The sequence below is a fragment of the Gymnogyps californianus genome, chromosome 1 (genome assembly GCF_018139145.2).
Source record: "Gymnogyps californianus isolate 813 chromosome 1, ASM1813914v2, whole genome shotgun sequence".
NCBI lineage: Eukaryota > Metazoa > Chordata > Aves > Accipitriformes > Cathartidae > Gymnogyps > Gymnogyps californianus.
In genome coordinates, this window is record NC_059471.1 from 178449267 (window position 1) to 178474479 (window position 25213).

A 25213-nucleotide genomic window follows, 5' to 3' on the forward strand; every position below is an offset into this window, starting at 1 on the left:
TCTCAGTCTTGGCACAGGGGAAAATTAATCCCCTTGTTGACACTACAGTACCTATCAAGTATCTATCAGCGTTTACTCTTCTCCACTTCAGGGATTTTGTTTTCTATTACCCTGAATTATTTGAGGGAAGCTGCCCAGTATTTTACTGAACTTTGGATGGACTTTGGGTAGTGATTTTAGTCTGAATGGGTAAATATCGCTTTCCCTGAACAGATGAGGATGGACAAACTATCTGTCTCTATAGTTCAGCATTTAGTTAACGATTTCCAAGAGCAGGAATGAACTAGCTTGTTTATAGCACTTACATAACCAAATGGCTGGCTTCTATTGTTTGAACAACTTCGAATTTCAATTTAAAAAGTTATTTCTTTTATTTCCAGCATTTCTGACATTATTTTAGAAATATCTCATTAAATACATTCACGCTCAAATGTATCACATCTCTTTAATGAAAAAGCAATCAAAAGCACACAGCATTACTGACTTTGGATCATATTTTTGGAGCTATATTATTTTAGAACCAGATTTTACTTACACTGCTTCATATAATTTTGCAAATTAATGGAGGCTGGAAAAGTTTATGGGGAAGTGTTACCACCTGCTTCCCTCAGTACCTGCTACTTGCCACTGTTGGAGTCAAGATACTAGGATACTTTTCGCTTAAGCATAGGCTAAGTTTTTATACCACTGCATGTTTCTTTCTAAAAGATGTAAAATGAGCTTAGAGAAAAGCATGTTGCCTCCATCCTTTCAAATGGCAACGATCTATAAAATATCTTTCAATGCAGTTCAGCCCAGCTGGCAATCTCTGCTCACTGTTGGAATAGCTGCAGTGCTGCAGGTCAGGTTCATGGGCTATGGTCAGACCTAAGAAAAGGTGTGTCTGGGCTCTCCTTTGAGTGTTCCCCATCTGTTTACCCCTTTGGTGTATTCTGACCTCTCCTGCAGTGTCATAGTTCTGAGAAATGGTGGTTACCAAGTCAGGAGAACATTCCCAAAGACAACACAACTAATGAGACACCCACAGAAAGCTCTGAAAATGATCAGAAACTTTTCCTTCAATTGTTGCTTGTGTCTGAAAAGAAAACCTTCATTCCTCAGAAAGAAGCAAATAAACATGAAGTTGTGACTGAGCACAGTCAACTATTTCCTTTACATTTCTAGTATAAAAATTTTTCTTCGCCAACTCAAAACTGCTTTGTGCGTGGAAGTTTTCTGCATCAGGACAACCCTTGCCTGGTATCAAGCATCTCCTCATTACCTGCTGGGATAGAAGGTGAACTTGAAACACTAAAAACTCTTCTCTCTACAGCTAACAAGCTGTGGCATTTAATAAAGAAAGCACCTCTCCACTAACTGTGGGAAGAAGCTGTGGTAAATCTAACCCAGCTACTCCTCATTGTCTGCAGCAGACAGTGACAGTATGATATGGGTAATGGCTGCTTTTCTTCTTTGCTTGAGTAAGATCTAGTCCAGCAAATGCTGAACAAGCACCTGTAAAGTGTATTTCAAAATCTAGTAGTATCAAACCTATAGGAAGGATAAGAAAGGAAGATAATAGTCTCCTTGGGAAAAAGCACACGTTTACATTAATTAATATTCATGAGTGTTCTAACAGGATTAGCACAATGGAATTTTCTGGAACAAGTTACCGATCAAATCTTGCAAGGTGCTGAAATGTAGGAGAATAGACGGCACTCTGGATCTTGATGTGGCTCAACATATGACAGGAATAAGCAGTGTGAAAGGAGACAAGCTCCACTATTAAGAAGTGACAATCCAGTGAAATTTGTTGTAATTCTATTTCAGAACAGATACAGTTAAGTAGAACTTCATTACACTCAAATCTATGATAAATATATTGGACTCTTATTATGCCAGCAAACTATAAGAGCAATACCAGATTGATTCAATGTTTCTAGACTAGTGCCAATGCATGTCCCTTAATACAGATTAGGTTATATATCATTGCATCACTTGTGTTGCATTATAATCAGTCCACATGTACTGCAATATCCTATACAGAATGTAATTGTGAATGCAATCTGAAATCATCCTTCAACTGTGCAAAGATACTGACGGATTTCTACAAAAATAATTCTGTGAACTACTGTCTTGTCTTGATGTCCCTTTGACTCTGTATTTTACTTCTGTTCACTAACTGGTTTGCTGATTTTATTTATGGAATGAGAGCAAAAACTGCACATGCTAAGAGAATGCTGTCATGAATTTGGTTATATATACATGTATGCATGTTTAAAGATGAGTAGGTTAACATCAATAATGTCACAATTCAGTCCGTTTTATATTTGCCTGTTTTCTTGGAAAACAGATGTTTCATTCCTCAGTTCGCACAGGAGGGCACCTCTTCGAAGCAGGGACATTCCACTGGCCAAGTGGAGAGGCTTGAAGTACACACAACCCAGCAACCGGGCACCGTTCTGTGGCCATCTGCGCAGGTCAAGGGTGCTCATCCTACCCGACCCTCAAGGCAGAACGGTGGGCACTCGTCTGAGAGCAAAGGCTGCAGCACCGGCCGGGGGGTCTGCACCACCTACCCCAGCGGTGGCCGGTGCCTCCACCCGGACGGAGCTGCTGAAGGGAGAGGCTGCAGTGCAGACCTCAGGCTGCAGGAAGTGCCTACACCTTTCTCCTGGGGCAGGGACAGGCAGCAGGCCTGCCTGCAAAAGGTGTGCCCAGGGGGAGGGCCTCCTGCACCAGGTGGCTGAGCTGCAGGAGGCGGTGAGAAGGCTGCATAACATCAGGGAGGCTGAGAAGGGGTTACATAGCTGGTTCCAAGTGCAGTCTGCAGTGGACCCACAGTCCATGGCCAAACAGCCAAAAACTCCCCCACCAGCACACACGGAGCGGAAGGGGACCAATAACGCAGAAGAATGGAAGCTTGCAATGGCAAGGACCTGCAGGAGGAAGGGACTTCCCCTGAAGCCTGAGGTGCCCTGCAGAACCGCTTCACTGCTCTGCAGATTGAAGAGGAAAGACCCATCACATCAGGAGAGGTGCTAGAGCTGAGTAAGGCAGCCCGATCTGCTCCCCGTATAACAACCAGCGCAACTAAGAAAAGGTGATGGGTGATAGTAGTAGGCAACTCTCCTCTGAGAGGTACGGAGGCACCCATCTGCTGACGTGACGTGCTCTCTAGAGAGGTGTGCTGCTTACTGGGTGCTCCTATCAGGGATGTCACCGAGAGACCACCAAGCCTCGTACAGTCCACTGACTATTTTGCGCCACTGTTGTTTCATGTGGGCACCAGTGACACAGCCGGGAGCAGTCTGAGGAGGATCAAGAAGAATTATGGACTCCTGGGAGCGGCGGTAAGGGACTCTGGAGCACAGGTAGTTTTTTCCTCAATCCTCCGGGTCAAAGGGAAGGGGTCTGAAAGGGCCAGTCGAATCTGGCAAATCAACAAATGCTTACGGGACTGGTGCCACAGCCAAGGGTTCGGCTACTTAGACCATGGGACTTGCTTTGAGAAACCTGGTCTACTGGGGGCTGACGGGGTCTGTCTGTCAGAGAAGGGGAAGAGCATCTTCGGTCAGAGGGTTGCCAAACTGGTGAAGAGGGCTTTAAACTGAAGTTGCCAGGGGAGGGGAACCTCAATCCATCCCACTCCTACCAGTTTGATACCAGTGCCAGCAATAGATGTCCAGAGCCTGGAGAAGGATCACAGGTCAGCAGGAGAGCACCTGATGAGCAGCACAAAGGAATTCCAGCCAGTAAGTCAGCTTCATGGGGGGCCCAACTTAAATGCCTCTATGCAAACACACGTAGCATGGGGAATAAACAAGAGGAGTTAGAGACGTGCGCACACCTGCAGGGCTATGATCTTACTGGCACCATGGAGACATCGTGGGATGACTCCTATGACTGGAGTGTTGGAATGGAAGGGTACAGGCTCTTTAGGAAGGACAGGCAGGGGAGACGAGGAGGGGGTGTTGCCCTCTATGCCAAGGACCAGCTGGAGTGCATGGAGCTCCACCTGTGGATGGATGAGGAGCCAACTGAGAGCCTATGGGTCAGGATTAAAGGGAGGGCAGGGACAGATGACATGATAGTGGGGGTCTGCTACAGGCCACTTGACCAGGAAGACTGAGCAGATGAGGCCCTCTATAGACAGATAGGAGCAGCCTCATGTTCACAAGCCCTGGTCCTCATGAGGGACTTCAACCACCCCGACATCTGTTGGAGGGACAACACAGCAGGGCATAAGCAATCCAGGAGGTTCCTGGAATGCGTTGATGACAACTTCCTTCTCCAAGTGACAGAGGAGCCAACGAGGAGAGGTGCTGGACCTTGTTCTCACCAACAAGGCGGGGCTGGTGGGGAATGTGAAGCTCAAGGGCAGCCTTGGCTGCAGTGACCTTGAAATGGTGGAGTGCAAGATCCTTAGGGCAGCGAGGAGGGCACACAGCAAGCTCGCTACCCTGGACTTCAGGAGAGCAGGCTTTGGGCTCTTCAGGGATCTTCTTGATAGAGTACCATGGGATACAGCCCTGGAGGGAAGAGGGGCCCAAGAAAGCTGGTTAATATTCAAGGATCACCTCCTCCAAGCTCAGGAGCTATCTGGACTTGTGCAAAGCATTTGACACTGTCCTGCATGACATCCTTGTCTCTAAATTGGAGAGACATGGATTTGATGGATGGACCACTCGGTGGATAAGGAACTGGCTGGATGGTCACACTCAAAGAGTTGTGGTCAACGGCTCGATGTCCAAGTGGAGACCAGTGACGAGTGGTGTTCCTCAGGGGTCAGTATTGGGACCGGTGCTGTTTAACATCTTTGTCGGCGACATGGACAGTGGGATTGAGTGCACCCTCAGCAAGTTTGCCAGTGGCACCAAGCTGTGTGGTACAGTCGACACGCTGGAGGGAAGGGATGCCATCCAGAGGGACCTTGACAGGCTTGAGTGGTGGGCCCGTGCGAACCTCATGAAGTTCAACAAGGCCAAGTGCAAGGTCCTGCACATGGGTCAGGGCAATCCCAAGCACAAATACAGGCTGGGTGATGAGTGGATTGAGAGCAGCCCTGTGGAGAAGGACTTGGGGGTATTAGTGGATGAAAAACTGAGTGTGAGCCAGCAATGTGCGCTCGCAGCCCAGAAAGCCAGTCGCATCCTGGGCTGCATCAAAAGAAGCGTGGCCAGCAGGTTGAGGGAGGTGATTTTCCCCCTCTACTCCGCTCTCGTGAGACCCCACCTGGAGTACTGCATTCAGCTCTGGGGCCCCCAGCATAAGAAAGACATGGACCTGTTGGAGCGGGTCCAGAGGAGGGCCACAAAGATGATCAGAGCACTGGAGCACCTCCCCTATGAGGACAGGCTGAGAGAGTTGGGGTTGTTCAGCCTGGAGAAGAGAAGGCTCTGGGGAGACCTCATAGCAGCCTTCCAGTACTTAAGGGGGCCTACAGGAAAGATGAGGAGGGACTCTTTATCAGGGAGTGTAGTGATAGGATGAAGGGTAATGGTTTTAAGCTGAAAGAGGGTAGATTTAGATTAGATGTAAGGAAGAAGTTCTTCACTGTGAGAGTGGTGAGACACTGGAACAGGTTGCCCAGAGAAGTTGTGGTTGCCCCCTCCCTGGCAGTGTTCAAGGCCAGGCTGGATGGGGCTTTGAGCAACCTGATCTAGTGGAAGGTGTCCCTGCCCATGGCAGGGGGGCTGGAACTAGATGATCTTTAAGGTCCCTTCTAACCCAAACCATTCTATGATTCTATGATTTGCTAAATTATATACTACAACTAACAAACTCTCCAGACAGAAAACTGAAGCGGAGTTACACAGAAGAACGGAGAGACTGGTGAAAAAAATCTTTGCTTTTGTGAATAGAAATTGAAAGTACAGAAGGCCTGAGACAGTGAAAAACCCCAACATTTGGGACAGTTCTACTGCTATGTGCTACTAACCTTCCTGAATTTGGTGCTAAAACACTCGTATGCTATGTAGAAAATTCCATTAAAATTCATGTAATCGTGGATTGGGTCTTTTATGCCTTGTGTACAGATAAGAAATTCTCTTTTGTAATTTGAAACTTCTTTCTTAAAAGCCTGATCCACCTCTCCAACTGCCATAATTGTTCTGAATAACTGATAAAGATCCGTGGTGAAATCTTAGTCTCATTGATGTATGTGGAAATATTTGTGCTGACACAAGTAGAAATAAGACTCTCATTTGCATCCTACCTCAGTATCGTATTTGCCACTAATTTACTCTTCTCTGAGGAGTTGTACCAATAGCGCTAGTTCCAATCCTAAAACTCTTATCTCCATTTCTAATAAACGAAATGGCTGTTTGTGGAGCAACAACATGGAAGTATAACAGGAAAACATAAATTTCCAAATCTTTTTCTAAAACAACTTGTTCTGGATATAAAAAATTGCCTCTGTTCAAGGAAGAATTACCAATCTTGAATCTTTTGCTTCGATTTTGTTTCCTGTCAAACTTAATCAAAGATACACAAGCACACAACTACACATATGTTTAGTCCAACTATATAAATATTTGCCAATATATAATTTATATATTTCTATGACCATAATTTTCTTCAGCTTACATATACAACTATAAATAGGTAACATAAAATGTTCTTGCTTCTTACATCAAAAAACTTTGACAATATGGATACTCATCAAGCACTTACCCAAAGTCAACTAAAATTTTGAGATAAGAGTTTAATTTGGTATTTTTTAGTGATTATTCTTGGGCCAATGCAATAGAAATGTACGAATTAATGGGTGATTAATTACTGTGTTAATTATTAGTTATTTAATGGATGATATCAACATATATATTTCAAAATGTTTTTGAGGAATTACTTTGTTAGACTAGGAACTTAAATGTTACTCTGTATTTTAATTATTTTTTTATATTTCAATCTGTCATGTTAATTAAAACCGTAATCATTATAGTAATATAAAAAGAAATGTGGGTCAAATGATACGTTAAAATAACCTGATGCTCAGAGAGATCAAAGAAGAAAATGTAAAGATATTCTCCTTTCCTTAAAAAAGGGGAGGGGAGTGTGCAAGTCGTAATTGTGCTGTATATTATATTTATTGCTACTTACAGTTTAGTTGGAAATTCAAATATAATACAGCCTGCTCTTGCTCTAGGGCCTAATTGCCTTTTAAAATGCATGTGCCAAATTCTCATAGGGTGTAAACTGGAATAACTCCAACTGACCTCAAGCAGTTGGAATGAAATCAGTGTGTATTTGGTCTTGAGCTGGCTTTGATAAAACAGATCATAGATTTTTGTCAGTTAAGGATATGGTCTAAAATGTACTATTTCTTTCTTCACTTATAAAAGGCAGAGACTCTTTCTGGACCTGGCATGAGTGTGATCCAATAACTGCTAAAGACAACTGATCTCTCCTTTTGTGAAGCTGTCCACGGCCAGCGCTGAGAACAAGCTGTTTTGCTCTCAGCGCTGCAGAAGGCAGCGCCCTTCCACAGGGCTCCAACAGGGCCCTTCTGCTAAACAGGCAGCCAGGTACATGCCTTCTGATTGCTGCAAGGCCAACTGTTGGGAGGTACTCCAACAGCAGCCAGGAAATCCCACGCCGATTCCCAGCGGTGGATCCCAAGGATACAACCAATAAGAGACATAACTTTACTTCTGTGTTTGAAGAATGCTGTCACCAAATCACTACTCCCAGAACAATCTTAAATTTATTAAAATTCCTTTCTCAGTGTTTAAATGTTACAGCAAGATGGGGCAAGAAATGGTGGATCATATACATCACATTTCCTAGGCTGGGTCTTCGAAGTGTCATTTACACTTCTGATGCTGGTTTTGGTTTTATCCCAGTAGTGCCAGTATCACCAGAAAGAGTAAGAACTAATAATAATAATCATTAATAACAGGAACTGGCTGAAGTGTACTGCAGTACAACACACCATGATGAAACTATAACAATGAAAAATGTGTTAGCTGTTTTGTCATTCCTGAGTGATAGGCAAAGGACACAGATTGTGTAGATGCAAGTTTCAAGGTTACTACCGTTTTCTGAGTGGTACAATGAAGCAACACCAAAGAATTACTGGAGAAATTACTGTTACTCCTGTTTGGAAATTAAAAAAAACAACTTAGAGAGAAGTTGGTTTTACTGTGCTTGTGAACCTATTAGATATAAATGTGATATTGACTGAATTCATTACCCATGATCCTAAGCAAGTGGAAAATTGAACAGTGTAGGTATCAGAAGTGTTCACTGCACTGAAATCAATCAGTCTATAAACAGGCTGAACTTCCACTGACAAAAAAGGAAATTATTTCTGCGTACTTGCTACTGTAGTACACACAGAATGTGTAAGACTTAAATTAAAATCCTGCCTCAGGACCTACAGATATATAGCACGTTTAATAAAGCATCGTTTCACCTTAGTTTAATTAAGCATAATTTCACTATCTGTATTGATCGCAAAACACAAAAAGCTCTTCCTATGACTTTTTTTGATATTCTAAACTAGTTCCTAACGAATATTGCTGGATAATAAATTACAAGTTCCAGAAAGCTTTTACAAGCTACAAGCCAAAAATGAACTTCAACACACGCTCAGTAAGAGCAATGCAGCAGCACTGACAAAGTTTCTTGGATATCAACCTAGAACATTTATTGTTTCCACTTGCATGCATATCTTACTCTTTTCACTTCTCTTTTATCTTCTTCCTTCCCCCATCTTCTCCCCTTCTGCCCCTTTACACCACAGATGCACAGCACTTCAGTGTCAAGGTTGCTCCGTGCAATTTGCATCAGCATTTCCAGAATAATTGTCTGTCAGCACAAGCTATTCAACAAGCAATGCAAGTAGCTCTGATTTAGTAAGGCATTTGCTCTGTTGTTTCTCTTTTTTTTGTTCCTCATCTTGTCATTCTTGATAAGACAGCAAAAAGGGCAGTTTGGAGGGTGTCAGGCTGACACATCCACATGGGAGAGTTCTTTGTTGTTACTCGCTTTGGTGGCATCAAAGGGACAGCAACAAAGGCAGTGACAGCTCCAGAACATCAGGGCCCTTGTTTTGTGAATGTAAAGGTTACAAGTTGTTATCTCATACGGTAGAAAAATTCTGTGTTTGGGTTTGTTCTTTTCTAGTAAATCAAACTAACTATGTATGCAAAAACTAGGGGAGAAAACTACTGTAATTGCTTCCAACTGATTAACTAGACAAACATCTTCTCACTGTTTTTGCCGACATATGGTTAATTTCAAGATGACCAGTGCACTTCCCTCTGTCAGGACTTTAAGTGCCTCCTTGGCTGTATTAAAGCAAAGTTGGGGAGCCACAGCCCTGAGTTATCAGCAAAGTCTGTCTTACGGCAACAGAATTTACAACGTGCCGTGGGCCACTTGCCTGGCTGGTGACAGGTACCTCTCACTGACAAACACCATGTACGGAACACAGTGGCATAGTCTGAACAGATCATCTCTACATGCATGCATGTATGAAGTGAAGAAACCAAATTCACAGTTCATGTAAAGAAATCGAATTCACAACTTATGTGTTAGATTGTACACAGCTCTGAAATTACCTATAGGATCGTAAGTCATTTAGCAGTGAAAAGTCTTGAAACTTCAGCTGACGGAGGTAGCACAAGCCAATTTCCACCACAAACAGCTTCACTACAACCTGCTGTGCAAGAACTGTAAAACTGGTATTTAAGTGACATCGGAAGGAAGCATGTGTGGACAGTTTGAGACCACTAGACGATACTCTATTTTTACTTTTGTTGTGCATGTCTGTTGCAGGTATTTTTACTTTTTTGCCTTGGAGGTTTTTAAATCTATGCAGATTAATCTTTGGGAAAGATTTTAGTATTTAAGCACCTTGTCCAAAGATTGTTGAAGTAAATTACAAGATTCCCCCACTTTCTCCAAAACATTTTGGACTACGGCTGCAGCACTTTCATGTTTTCTACTAGCTTACATAATAGTAAAAAGTACAGAATCAGTTTTCAGTGCTAGCCACAATGTGCCTGCACCAGCACAAAAATAAAGACTGTACAAGACCCCAGGAGCTAATGCTCTCAGTTTTCAAAGATGTAAATGACCAGAGCTCAGTCCCACTGCTCAAAGTCAGTGGGGAAAAGAACACCTAATTCCCATTAACAGCTTTGAAAACCTCTTTGTAGGAAGAAAGAGCAAACAGAGAGAGAAGTAAAGGGAAAACAATAAATAAGAACAGATGGTAATGGATTGTGCATGGTAATTTAGGACTTCATTTTCATGTATACAGTGGCCTCTTGACCACTTCTGCAGTGTAAAGGGATTTCCACACAAATCATGGTGAGAGTCACATAATACGTCTGTTTTGTATTTGTATCTGTAATTCTGCACTTCAGTATTGTAGTAAAATGCACTTTTAAAGGCACTTCTGCTGGAGTAACTGCTGTAATAATACCATGATCAATCTGAAAAACTCTGTACATATATTTAATTCCTTTCAAGTTTATTTTAAAAAATAACATGGATGTCAGTAAACTTTCTTGCACCTGTATGTAGGTTGCAATTAATTTAAGGTGGCTTCATTGCTTGATTTTGTGAAATGGAAGTTATTTGGAACTGTCTTACTCTGAAGGCAAAATAATTGTAATAGAACAGTCCTCTGTTGCTGTTTTACTAAAACATCTATTTTAAGTAAGTTGCTGAAAAAAAGCAATGTACTAAAAATCACTTGGAGTTTTGCTTATCTGTGGAATGTTCCTGTGTTTAAAATTACAATAAAAGCCTTATATATGTGCATGCGTGGGTGTGTGTGCATATATTTACGCACATGCATATGTATGTGTGTGTGGAGATATATCTAGTTGGAGATATTTGTAGTTAGGTCTGATTCAAATAGTTTTAAATTATTATTGGCTTTCTTCCACACTCTTCATAGAGACATTAATTTATAAAATAAAACAGTTTCAGGCACTGCTTTGAAGTGTTACTTATCACAAAATGATATGTCTACACTCAGATGTAGTTGCCTCTTAAACTCTTAAGAGTCCCACCCTAGGTAATTCTTTACACTTTTTAAAAACCCTTTTTTTCATGCATTCCTCTAACCTACTGCTCTACTAATATGGGCATTCTACACATACTGTAGAATGACATATGTCTAGAAATACTCCATGAGACCAAGTCCTGGACTCAATCATACTGATAAATATCTGCAGTTATTTTGAATTTATAATGACAAATTTGACTTAATGGTGTTGTACAAGTTCATGCAGAGCAACTTGCTGATAATCAAGCAGCCGAAGCATATTTCTTTCTTGGTGGGAGTTCCATCATATGCACTTTAAGAGAAAATTAGGCCTGAAAGGCCCATCATTTTCACAACTAAAAGATCTTGCTCAAAACTAAACTTTTTAGGAGCTAGAATAGTTCAGTTTTCAAAGTACCACAATGTTTTCCAAAATTTTTAGAGGAACATGCACCTCAAAAATACAGCATAGTTTCAATATGTTGTACTTCGGTGATCAAAGACTTTGGTTATGGATAAATACCAGGCATGATCATCAGGATTGCAAGAATGCTGCTTGCAGAGGTGTCTAACCTTGGCTGGAAGAGTGGATCAGATTCAGCCTAGAAGGTCAGAACTGGCTGAACAGACCTGGCTCATACATCCTTGCTTTGGAGTCAAAACAATTGGTTTAACTGTCTTAATAAAATCTCAGTTCTTTTGGGGTAATGACTTACCAGCATTGCCAAACCACACATCTAGGACATAACATCTAAGCTAAAACTCAGTGGATCAATGGTTAGCTTTTATCAGATTTTTGAACCAGACCTCTAATAAAGGGATTAGTAACACTTTTTTCAACACTAAAAAACCCTAAAAAATGCATTTTAAGCTCCTGCTCTTGTTATATTTCAAAGAGCATATAGACATTTCTAAGATGCATTTTAATTTCATGGAAACATTGCTTTGGTATAAAGATCTTGTAAATCTTATTTTTACAATGTCTGCATTATGGGCCAAGTTATATTTTGCAATAGTCTCCTTTAACTAAGTCACATAAACAAAACAGAGAATTCCCAGGTAAGCTGGGAATAACAATCATGTGGCAATGCCTGGATGGGCAAAATAATTTTCGTATGTACAATCACTGCTCAGAAATGAACACAGGGGAGCATGGGAACTACAATGGCTGTTACCCCCTATTTCAAAATTGAATATCCAATTCCCTTTCTATTGTCTATACTTTTTTCTATGTAATACTAGACTGAATTGTATTACATGCCTCTGAACACCAAAGACTCTCTCAGCACAAAGGGTTGGAATCTGCATTAAGAAGAGGTAATCAGTTGCCTCACCTCTTCAAAGGCTTCAGTTTTCTATGTTTATTTGAAAAGTGAATACAAACTGGAAGGGTTTCACAAAACAGCATCACAATTAATGAGAAATGGAAATGACTGGCTTGGGTGAAACGAATGGAAGAGCCGACTGTGTATATGTAAAACAAAACACAGTAAAGAAAGAAATATTTTTCTGGTACTACTAGCAATGAAGGACTGGAATTACTTTATTTGGAACAGAGGGTTATAAGGATAACAGTTTAATACTTCCGGTGGAAAAAGTAGGCCCAACACAAGAATAAGGTAAGAACACTTTCAAAGGTCTTGATCAGGAAGATGAAGTAGACTGCTGAACAGTTTCTCAAGCAGTGACATAAGTCTCACTATTTCAGTCATCTAACTTTGGACCGTAAAATGAAAGAGTGAAGGTAACTTGGCTTAATGTATTAGAATTTCCTTCCAGGAAAAGCCCAAACTTTTGTTTTTCTTCTTCTCTTTAATGGCTGGAGAGAAATCATTGGGTTGCAAGTTTTTAGTAGGGTTATTACAGTTGACAGGAGATTGGACAAACAAACACGAATATGATGCAGAAATCCACAAGCAGGGTCTTTGTGGCATGATTCACTTCATACGCGCTTGATACTGTTAACCCTTGGCGTGTGACATCTCTCCTTGTTACGTCCATATCTGTATGTTATTTGAAAGTTGCACCAACAGCAATACAGACAATGATAACCAAAGAAAAGAAGTAAGTAAAAGAAGAGAGAGAATTAAAAGAAATAATGCTTTCTAAATACAAATGCTGCCAGTAATAAAAATAAGACAGGAAAAGAAAATCTGCTTGCAAATAGGGTATTGTTCAAAGCTAGCATTACAAAATGGTTTTAATTTCTTTTTTTTTTTTCATAGATGCCAGCTGGAAAGACCAGGTGGCAAAATTCAAATGAGCGTTAGCAAGGACACCAAAAGTTGTCAGTGCAATACCCACCTAAACTGCAGAGGACTGTACACATTTCATAGCTTAAAATAGACCGTGCCTTTCCAAGAAGGGCAGCACCATGACTTTGAATATCTTACGTGGGTTTTATGGTGTGTTAGCAGCTAAATGTGCTATAAAAAAAGGAGGCTTTCACTTTTAAAAACTTATAAACCATGTTTCATAAGAGGCTGGATGCCTAGACAACTCTTTCAATCAACTTTTAGAGGTACTCATGCAAATGAAGGTGCCAGCTTTTTCCCACAAGATCTATGGTGCATCAGTTACAGAGTCTCCATCACTGCTCAGGAACCTAAATTTTCTTTTAAGCCTGGGCCATTATAACTAGGGTCACTGCCAAATCCAGGTCTCATGAATGCACAATACTTTTCACTTTTGGTTAGTCACCATCACTTCAAACCAGCATTCCTCTTTTGATGTTGTGCTTGATTAGCTAGTTTTCACAGTGTAGTTTTTCCCCTCAGTGAACGTACTAGATAGCGTAACTAAGCTTTTTGCAGGATTCTGCATTTTACAGTCAGCCTTCAGGGATGCTAAATTTAAGAGTAAGGAAACAGTAATTAAAAGTGATTAGGACAAGAAGCCTTGATACTATGAAATGTGGACTCAATTGTCCTTGACACAGGCAGAACGAGGCAGTAGGTTTTGGTTTTGATTATAGCTTTACTTGCGATTTTAATAAACATGAGCCAGTATTCAAACTTTTAATATCCTGCTGCTTAACTATTTCCAAAAAGCAATCCAGCTCTTTTAAACAGCCCTTGTTTAAAAATTTTAATTTGTTTGGCTCTGTCTCTGCTTAGAGAAGTTGTAGCCTCACGGTAACTCTTTTATAAGTTCATTTCCAGAATCACATGCAATTGGTTTTTTTTCAACTAAGTGTTTCCGCATGTGCCAAAAGTGTCAGGCTGACAGCTTTCCTGCACCGTTTTATCTGGTTCCCACAGTAAGTATGAGAGACAAACACAGGAATGTGTCTAGTGCTGACTATGCCCATCAAGGATACAATGATACTTACAGCTCTTCCAGGAAGCGGAGATTGTGCACGGGGTTTGAGGGCAGCTTAGTAATGTTGTTCATACTGAGATCACTGTAGGGGAAAACAGAGAGAGACTTAATATGGCATGCCACAACTGTGGTATCCAGCTGTTCATTCCACACATTTTTAAGTACTACATTAACAAAAATTAGTTCCTCTGCCAGAATTGATGAATCATTATCTAGTCAGCACATTAGACATTCTTGTTTTGTATGAACACAGCTTTGTCAACCCAAATACAGGCTGTAGCATGTTCCTTATTTCCAAAGATTTTGGAATGTTTTATCACGCTCTATAAATCAGCTGGAACACTAAACAATCCTTTTAGTCTACATAATTTTAATAAACCGCTGTACTGTATTAAAATTTACTTGGAGTAGTAAAGGAAAACTACTACAATTTTTGTTGTTGTTGTAGCACCATAGCACACTTGGTTTACTGAAGTAGAGAGGCAAAAGTGTACAGATATAAACTATCATCTGCATCATTCTTTACATTTCATGAATATGGAAACATTTTGCTTTTGCTGTACAACCTGCTGCATGGTCATACTGATTTGCCTTGCCTTACATTAGCCACATCAGGTGTCCCCAAAAGCCAACTTATTTGAGTCAAAGAAATGACATATTTTCAAATAATAAACATCCCCTTTTTAGAGTGCTCTTTTTTTGCAGGTTCTCAAATTGCATTAAATAAGTGAAATGAACCATAAAACAAGGGTGTAATGTGATCCTGCTCTGTAGCACACTTCCTGGTGGGGTTCCATGGTAGTTCCTGGCACAGGAAACAACCAGCCATATCAGCTCTGTCAGAGCTCATTCAAGCTATGTTTTAGACTAAATTTCATATAATACCTTTTTATTCTGAACATGTTTTTCATTGTTTTCCATTGTCTTCCCCATGCCCCACAGTATCATTATAATTGCTTTGCATTAAGTATAAAAACTGTAAACAGACTGCATAATAAAATTCCATGTGGAAGATATGACTTACACAACTATATCAAAATTCCTACAGACTGTTAAAATAAAAATATCAGACCTGCATATTTTATGCAAACTTTATGTGATAATTTAAAAGTCCCCACTATTTAAACATATATATATTTGCAGCAGCACTTATAGTTTCCAGCTACTTTGGGTAGTATTTAGATAACTTTATTTCTTCCAGCTGTTGAGAGCTTACAAGGTAAATAAGTTATCTGTACTTTGGTGGGTAGACATCCTATTCCTATTCCTTCTAGTTCTTATTACTCACAGTCTGTTTCACATTACAGAATATATGCTTTTAGTCAGCATAGTTAATTTTGATGTTTGATCTTTTGCTGAATTTTAAAATGTATAATTTAAAAACATGCTTCACATAGAGATTTTGAAATAAAGGAAATGTGTTAATACTTTACAACAATTATCAAATCACTGTTGGGTAAGGTCTCTGCATTCACTTCAAAATCAAGGTATAATTTGAGAACTGTGTACTTATTAAATTCATTCTTTCCTGTAATACTTTATCATCTAATTCTTTCATACTGTTTAGCAGGTTATTACCCTTTCACTTTGATAAAGGCTCAAAGGATTTACTCTGGCAAAGGAACAAAAACATGGATTTATTTGGCAAAAGAAAAACTCATCCAGGTAGTGAATCATATACTACTGAATACTAAGATAAATCCAATATTTTAACAATATCATTTTGATCATGAGATTTTCAACACATCTTAATGGGTTTTTGTAAACATAGCAAATCACATTTTAGACTCAAAAAGCCAGCCTTGGTGGAAAATGGGAGTGATTCATGTTCAGATAGACACATATTTAGGGCATTCTACAAAACCAGTATTAACCAGTGCTCTGGCTGAGCAGGGAAACCTGAAGCCTGTTTTTCTAGCATATTAATTTCTATTAGTAGTAGGCAGTACTTGTCTGCTTGTATCACCCACAGGACCCCATGATGACACCAGTCACAAGCAATCTACAGACCAGACCCTAATACCTTAAGAGGATCAGAATGAGAGAAGGTGGCTTTCATTATATGCTTTGATGCACAATGAGAAAATCAACGCTACATGCACTTTTCTCAAAAACATCTTTAGACCTCAGAGGTGGATTTACCAACAGTGAACCCCAATGTCCTAGTCTCCTTTTTGGACTCTGCTCATGTGGTAAAGTATATGCTCCACATCATATGATGGAGAAGAACCTCTTCTTTTTCCCAGTCTACACTGCAGCAATTGCTAGCTCTTTTTAAACCTACCAGTTAAATAATCTCATTCTGTTAGATAGGTTCCTTTTTTTCCAGATTATTCTTTTCTTGGAACATAAAGTACAAAGAAGTTTTTGTGCAACAGAACTACTAAATATTACCTATGCATATTTCATAGAATCATAGAATCATTTAGGTTGGAAAAGACCCTTAAGATCATCGAGTCCAACCGTTAACCTAACACTACCAAGTCCACCACTAAACCATGTTCCTAAATGCCACGCGTACACGTCCTTTAAATACCTCCAGGGATGGTGGAGGTAACAGAAATTGCTTCCAAATTTGCTCAATAACATCTTTCCAAACTAGTTTTTAACACCACTAGTAACTAATACACAGGCCATTCCAGTCTATGTTGGCAATGTGTTATTGTTGCAGCTATAAGGGTTTAAGAATATAAGGGAGACTACTGTAGAGAGAGGTCATATCTTTGATTAGGCTAGCTGATACAGCTGGAAAAACGAAGAAACTTTCAGGCACAAAAATCAAAAACCTCTACTTCTTCCAACTGTACCAGTTGGCTAAATAGGCGACGTTATTTCTCCCTAAAAACCTCACATCACTTACACTGGCAAAGCAGTAGTTCATCCGTGCTTACAGTTTTTAGATTCAGGATACTCTTTTGGGTCAGAATCACCATGGATGCATTTAATCCACTTTTTGTTCACTGAAGTAACTAAAAGGGACTTACGAGAGAAGTCCCATGACCCAGAGCTACTCCTGGGGGGATGTTTGGAGAAGTGAGACAAACAAAAAGAGTTAATGCAATGCAATCAGTCACTGGGTCTCATGTGAGCAATACTGCAAAGTTTGGGCTGCCGAGCAGAAATTCCTCACAGTGCTCCAGAGACAAATAAAGGAGGTTCTCAGCAAACTTGCCAGCCTTTGGACCATATTGCCAAGAAGACATAGCTAGGATGAGATTTATAGGTATTAGCTAGATCAAGCACAGCTAACAGCCAGAAAGAGCTAGTTGGTAAATGTAGGCTTACATATTATTACTATGAAAAACAGTAACAATTGTAATGGGTATGTCTTATGTCCTGCACCTGCAATGGTTTCTTTCCAAAAAGTGCATCAAATGGGTTTTCTTATTTCTCCTTTCAGTGCTAGCCTGTTCAAAATCAGCAATTTGCTCTCTCTAGAAAAGAGAAGGGGATGAAAGATGGCTTGCACATCAAGATTTGTAGTGTAAAGCTGAAAAACATTAAAATCAAGGTACTAGATCTTTAACTATCCTCGGTGGAATGGTTCTGATTTTATATCAGATCCAGTCCCCAATTTCCTTTGTGTGCCTGTGCATGTACACTCAGAACCAAACCAGCTGAAATTGCAAACATTTCTTGTCAAACTTGGTAGACTCTTAGAAGCTACAGTGATGAAAAACTTACAATTATTACAATATTGAAAATCTTTAAATAAGTTAGTGTAACAGAATGTCATGGTTTAACCCCAGCCGGCAACTAAGCACCACACAGCCACTCGCTCACTCCCCCGCAGTGGGGTGGGGGAGAGAATTGGAAGAGTAAAAGTGAGAAAACTTGTGGGTTGAGATAAAGACAGTTTAATAGGCAAAGCAAAAGCCATGCACGCAAGCAAAGCAAAACAAGGAATTCATTCACCACTTCCCATCGGCAGGCAGGTGTTCAGCCATCTCCAGGAAAGCAGGGCTCCATCAGGCGTAACAGTTACTTGGGAAGACGAACGCCATCACTCCGAACGTCCCCCCCTTCCTTCTTCTTCCCCCAGCTTTATATGCTGAGCATGACGTCATATGGTATGGAATATCCCTTTGGTCAGTTGGGGTCAGCTGTCCCGGCTGTGTCCCTCCCAACTTCTTGTGCACCCCCAGCCTCCTCGCTGGTGGGGTGGTGTGAGAAGCAGAAAAGGCGCTGACTCTGTATAAGCACTGCTCAGCAGTAACTAAAACATCCCTGAATTATCAACACTTGTTTCCAGCACAAATCCAAAACATAGCCCCATACAAGCTACTATGAAGAAGATTAACTCTACCCCAGCCAAAACCAGCACACAGAACGACTCCTATATCCCACCACCAAAGCACACGCAAAATCCACCAATGTCAGTAGGAGCGGCATTGTTAGAGTATACTCTGACTTTTAAAATGCTCCTAATGTAAACAGCAATAGTACCAGATCTACCTTTATGAAAACTACCTGCACCATGAGCTGACGTACTGTACTGGAAAGGTGAACAGTCAGATGAACACATCGTCTGTTCTCCCATCAGCATTCCTGCAGCCTGTTTCCAAATGGAGACTATGAAAGCAACATACCAGCAAATGGAACTTTTATCTTTTCGAAAGATAAAAAGTTTTGCTTCAATGACTGCATTGGCAACACGGCTCACTATAATGATATCTTAATTATATCCTATGCCAATCAATCACCACGCTGTGTCTCTGGTGACTTGCAAAAGGAATCCTATCTGTGATGAAATCTTTGAAGAATGGAAAATATTGCAAACTGTACCATGTATCTATCTGTTTTTTCTTGGTGACTATATGGGCAAATTCTGAGCATTTGCAAAACAGAGTCCAAGAAGGCAAATACAACAGGTCTTTTTTTCCCCCCCGTTTTGTTGTCCATGCATATACATGATGAAAAAATATCCAGTTACCATCTCAAAACTGAGTAGTTCACAATGAATTCCCAAAAGCCAGTAAAACAAGTTAAGTGAACTAGTTCTTAACATATAATAGATGAGACTGTAGGCTAAGTGACTAACCTGTTATTAGCTGTTATTACAGGAGATGTTTCAGTGACTATTCATCTTGGAAGATCAGTTTTCCACATTATATTTACGTCTTTTAAAGGAGAACAAAAATCTGTCTTGGGATATATGCAAGGCTTCTATTGGCTTTCACCAACCTGATAATCTACTACTAGGCTAAACTTGTATTATACTGAATGGTACAAACTTGTCTACCCATTGCAGGGCAAATACAATATTAAAGACAATGAATTTTGTAGCCTATCTTTTTCTTAACAGTTGCAACCTGTTTGATTTTTAGAAAATGATCAAGACTTATTATTAGGATTATTAATTATGATTTCTCTAGGCCTGCCTTAGCCCAACCAGATGTATTAATGATTATTTTTATGGAAGTCTTTGAAAGATAAAGCACTTGCATAAAAATACTGACAATAGACTGAATGCACTCCCTGAGTTCTTACTGGCTGAGAACAGCTCCTAAACTAAGACAATTTCCTTAATCCTTTTGCTCTAAAGCAAAATTTTACACTATCTTATATGTAGTAATACAAAATAATGAAAAGGGGTGAGAATTACTACTGCTCTTCCCTTGCTATGCCTATCTTTTTAGCACTCTTGTTTCTGCTGTTGGCAGAATACTTCACTAGCTCCACTGTACGATGGAAGAATATGTGAGCTGTTAAGTGCACGCCATCTACTAATGCAAATGCTTCACTATGGATATTAAAAATAACTTCATCTGCTACAGCTACTTAAAGTAGATAAATTTATTTGCCAACACGGTAGTAGCAGTAGTTCCTATTTCTTACAAATAAATTCCTATAGCATGTTTTCATTCAAGGGTCTCAATAAATAAATAGAATAATAATTACCATTATTTTACAGAAGGGAAACTAAGACACCTAATGGTGAAGCGACATGCTCACAGTCAAACAGCAGGTTATACACCATGGAGGAACCAAACACTGATGATGATTTGTCCAGTGCCCTTTTCATTAGATCACACTGTCCACCCCATGGCATTTACACCAGTTTTCCAAATGGTGATGCATAAGCTGTCAATAGCCTCAGAAAACAATGACCGTATTTTCATTTTAATGGTCCTAGATTACATTATCTTCCAAAATCAACATGAAAATTGGTAGTCATGTATTTGCGTGTTTAATACACCCATGCAGAGCAGCACAGGGCAGAGTATGAGCATGCATAAATAAGCATTGTAAGCGCTTCCTGACAATTAAATCATAGCATTTCTCACAGCTAGCTTCAAACTTCAAACTGTGGTTCTTTGAAGAACTCTGCAGTAAACTATGATTAAGATGTGAATATTTCCACTAAATGATTCACATTTGAAGCAGTACATCTTTGTATTTGGAAAAATCTGGGAAAAAAGTGGTAGATCTGCAGGAAAAAGCATTAAAGAGAGAGAGTTATAATAGACATTACACTGAGTAGGCAATCTCTCTATCAAGGTATTCACAGTAAATAACAAGTGGCAAGAGCATGGATATTTCTGCCCTTCTGCACATTGATAATGACAAATGCTAAGATTAAATATTTAAAAATTCATTATCCCATGTAATATTATTTGTAATAGCAAATTATCAGCAACTGATCCCATTCTATACTTTTAAAAATTAACACAGAAGTAATGCAAGGCTAAAACAGGATTGCTTGTCGCTCACTTTTTACAGAAAATTTCTGTTACTTGACATTGAAGTTCATTGTTTCCAGAGACCCAACACCTTTGTATTAAAACACACCCTGCAAAAAGCAAATGACATTGTGTGGTCGCATGAGAATAGACCCTGCAGCAAGAGTATGTGTGCCTGTGCACCTCACAAAGAGCTTCATGCCAGTAAATGGACAGTACTCCCACTGTCCCCCTCGCACTGGCCTTCCCTTCCTTGGCACACCAGTGGTGCTTGGTCCAGCAGCGCATTTTGCTTACAGAAGATATAACCACTGCAACTGCAAATAGATATCTATGGGAAGGATCAGGTGCCTTGAACTTAGGGAAGCCTCAAAGGGGATCCAGCAAGGTCAGGAGGGCCCTGTAGATATCTCTTCTCTGCTGTTATGTATTGACCCATAACGCATTGGGTGAATATTAAACATCAGATTCCAGAAAACCAGCCTTATAGGCCACGTCTGGATTCAACACAAACTAACAAAATGCTTTGGCCAAAATTCTGCACTCCCAACACCTGTCAGTGGGTTCCTCTAATGTCACAGACAGCAAAATTTGGCTTATTATTGCAGAAGCTCTGTAACACAGTCATTTTAAACAGCATGCATTATTCCTGAACATAGTAGGCAATTCTGTCATATAAACAGGCACCAAAGACTTACTTAAATCTAGACTGCAGAACATTTGTAAAGCAAACAGTACGTGCATGATTAATCTTTTCAGGAAACAATTTTGCCATTCAGTTTATCCAAGACTCCAGCAGAGGGAGCAGGGCAGAGCAAACAATTAGGGTCAAAAAGAAAGTAAAGATCAAAGATCAGATTAAACACACACAGTGCTGAATTAATCTGACAAGTACCTGACATTTCATTTTAGGTACGAAGATTCTGGCTCTCTGCTTTTTTTGAATATCAAATTCACGATGCTCCCTAGATGAAATTATCCGTTTACTTTCAAAGCTGATTCATGGCTGTTCATTTGGTGCTGAAGACTCAGTTTGCTAAGTAATAATTAGCAGGGTAAGTTATAAAAACATTCCAACATGTCAATCACTTACTGTACTTAACTCACATATTTTAAAGCTTAAATAGCTAAAGGAATATTTTATAACACAGAAGCCAGCAGGAGCAATTAAAAGAGGACTTAATGGGATTCCTCTTCCTCCCATGCCTACAGATTGTATTAGTATTATTTTACTTCGTGAGTTATTACTTGTTTCTGCTGCACTAATTCAAATAGATTATATGAGTACTGCATACATGATTCACCTTGTTCAAATACTGAAACAATACATAACAGGAAAATATATCAGTTTTTATTGTAATTTATGAAGACAACTACTAGAATGTTTGTTCTGTTTTTCGTCATTACCTGTTTGTTTATCAGGTACTGTTTATCTTATTTTTGATGAAGAACAGTACAGTTAAATTGAGAAAAGTTATTTATTAGAAGTGACCAAGCCTGGGAAAAAAAGCCTTTGGTCTGTCTTAGTTTCAGACTATTTTCTGCAACTCTAGAAGTTGCTTATTTTTACAACTATTTGTTACAAAAATGACAAAAATATAGGAAAATACCCTTTTTTTTCTGAATGAATGGACACATTCATCCATTTTAGAAACTGGTGGTCCAATTTCCTTCTAATTCCAGGTCTATAATTTCACCCTCTGAATTCAATGAAGTTGTTCCTAAATTAGTTATTTATATGAGAGGAGAGCATCTACAAAAAGCATAGCATAGTTTGCTTATTAGCGTACTACACCTTGACTACAGCAGAAACTAATTCAAAATATAGCTGAGTGTAGACAAAGACTCAAAATACAACCCTAAAGTCATAAAGTACAACTTTCCTAAATCAAGTATTATGGGCCACACAGCCAAATGGGCTGAATACCCAACTGGAAGTTATGCACAGCATAGATTATATGTTACACAAACCAATTTTAAAACTCATCTTCACCAAAATATCCAATATTACTTCAGTGAGGCTGCTGAGGATGGAAACGAATCAGGATTAGCCTGATTTCATTCATAACAAGATACACTAAGTTACTTATTTTGCTCATCTTAATTTGCCTCAATTCCACAGCATTTGAAGAATTAAAAAGCAAACAGCTTTGAGAGCATCTGCTATAAACACATTCTAACAGTGATGGTGTAAGTCTGAGTATCTGGAAATCTCTGCACAACACACCTGCATTTAGAGCAGGAAATATATATCCTACATTGCACAGTGCAAAGGTCCCCAAGGTACAGATCAGTGAGCTGGGTCCAGAGCTGGAAGTTACATTACCATGTTAGGTGCCCTCAGAAAGGCTAATTATCCCAGGTACAGCAGGATGCTGCTATGACTGTACTAATTTCACAATACAGGGTCTCTGTAAAATGCTACTTTGTGTGATGTAATATAGCAGTTGTATATATAAACTTCGTATTCACAAACTGGTTCACTGCAAAATACACATACTCTAGATTGGGTGAAATTCTGGCTTGGAAAAGGAAATGGCAAAACCGTCATTCAGCTAAGATGAGTCCACCTCTTTGAACCCAACTGATCTTTTTATCTCAGAGGAGTTTTCAGTAAAATTCTGGTTAGCTTCTTCACTACTCTGATTCTATAGGTTCCCATTTTCCTGTGCATTGGTGCTGAATCATAGAATCATAGAATCATTTAGGTTGGAAAAGACCTTTAAGATTATCAAGTCCAACCATTAACCTAGCACTGCCAAGTCCACCACTAAACCATGTCCCTAAGCGCCACATCTACATGTCTTTTAAATGCCTCCAGGGATGGTGACTCGACCACTTCCCTGGGCAGCCTGTTCCAATGCTTGACAACCCTTTTGGTGAGAAAATTTTTCCTAATATCTAATCTAAACCTCCCCTGGTGCAACTTGAGGCCATTTCCTCTCGTCCTGTCGCTTGTTACTTGGGAGAAGAGACCAACACCCACCTCCCTACAACCTCCTTTCAGGTAGTTGTAGAGGGCGATAAGGTCTCCCCTGAGCCTCCTTTTCTCCAGGCTAAATGACCCCAGTTCCCTCAGCTGCTCCTCATAGGACTTGTTCTCTAGACCCTTCACCAGCTTCATTGCCCTTCTTTGGACATGCTCCAGCACCTCAATGTCTTTCTTGTAGTGAGGGGCTCAAAACTGAACACAGTACTCAAGGTGTAGCCTCACCAGTACTGAGTACAGGGGGACAATCACTTCCCTAGCTCTGCTGGCCACATGATTTGTGCTACCAGCCAGGATGCTATTGGTCTTCTTGGCCACCTGGGCACACTGCCGACTCATATTCAGCCAGCTACTGACCAACACCCCCGGTCCTTTTCTGCTGGGCAGCTTTCCAGCCACTCTTCCCCAAGCCTGTAGCGTTGCATGGGGTTGTTGTAACCCAAGTGCAGGACGCAGCACTTAGCCTTGTTGAACCCCATACCATTGGCCTCAGCCCATCGATCCAGCCTGTCCAGATCCCTCTGTAGAGCCTTCCTTCCCTCAAGCAGATCAACACTCCCGAATGACTGGACTTGTTTTAACACAGCACTGTCAGTTCTGCTTTTATTATAGTGTAGTCGTACCTTGTGTTGAGGAGTAATTGAAGAGTTTCAGCAGAGAAAATGATACTACTATATATCATAACTACTAGAGTTCTACTCTGAATTACTAATTTGATCATTTTTGTGTTGTTGCTTAGCTGAAATAATTCTTTACAGAATCTTCTCTTTATTGCATGGACAACCCAACTGATGTCTTATTACCTGCACACTCAGTTTCATCCAACATTGCTACCGAAAGAATTACTCCTGATCTATGCCTCCACCCCCCACCACTGCCCATTCCTTTTGAGGATGCTGTTGAACCTGACTTGGAAACTGGTCCAAATTAAAACAAATCCAGCAGGAAAAAAAAATGGTTTTAATCCAAATCAGTTCCCTGAGCTGGTTCATTGCATTGCTGTTTGTGCCACCACAAGCTCAAGTATAGAGGAGAAACCAATAAGGAAGGTGAAGCAGAACTGTTTTTTTCAGTTGGCATTGTTGGCTTAAAGTAATGCAGGATGATCCTATACCTAGGACGTAAATATTGTAAATCTTCTTCAGATATACTAAGTTATGGATTTTTTTTTTATACGCACTTCTTCCCTTTATGTCTGACAGAGATTGTTCGCTGAAATACAATGGGCCTCCAGAT

The 25213-nt window shown here is 40.0% G+C and overlaps 1 protein-coding gene across 1 annotated transcript in view; it reads right to left on the reverse strand.

The window, feature by feature from the left end:
- The window catches only part of LGR5 (leucine rich repeat containing G protein-coupled receptor 5), a 96289-nt gene that overhangs the window by 42016 nt on the left and 29060 nt on the right, over positions 1-25213 (reverse strand). Inside the window, exon 2 of the mRNA XM_050897227.1 lies at positions 14316-14387. Coding sequence (XP_050753184.1) covers positions 14316-14387 — 72 coding nt within the window. The remainder of the gene's footprint in view (positions 1-14315; positions 14388-25213) is intronic.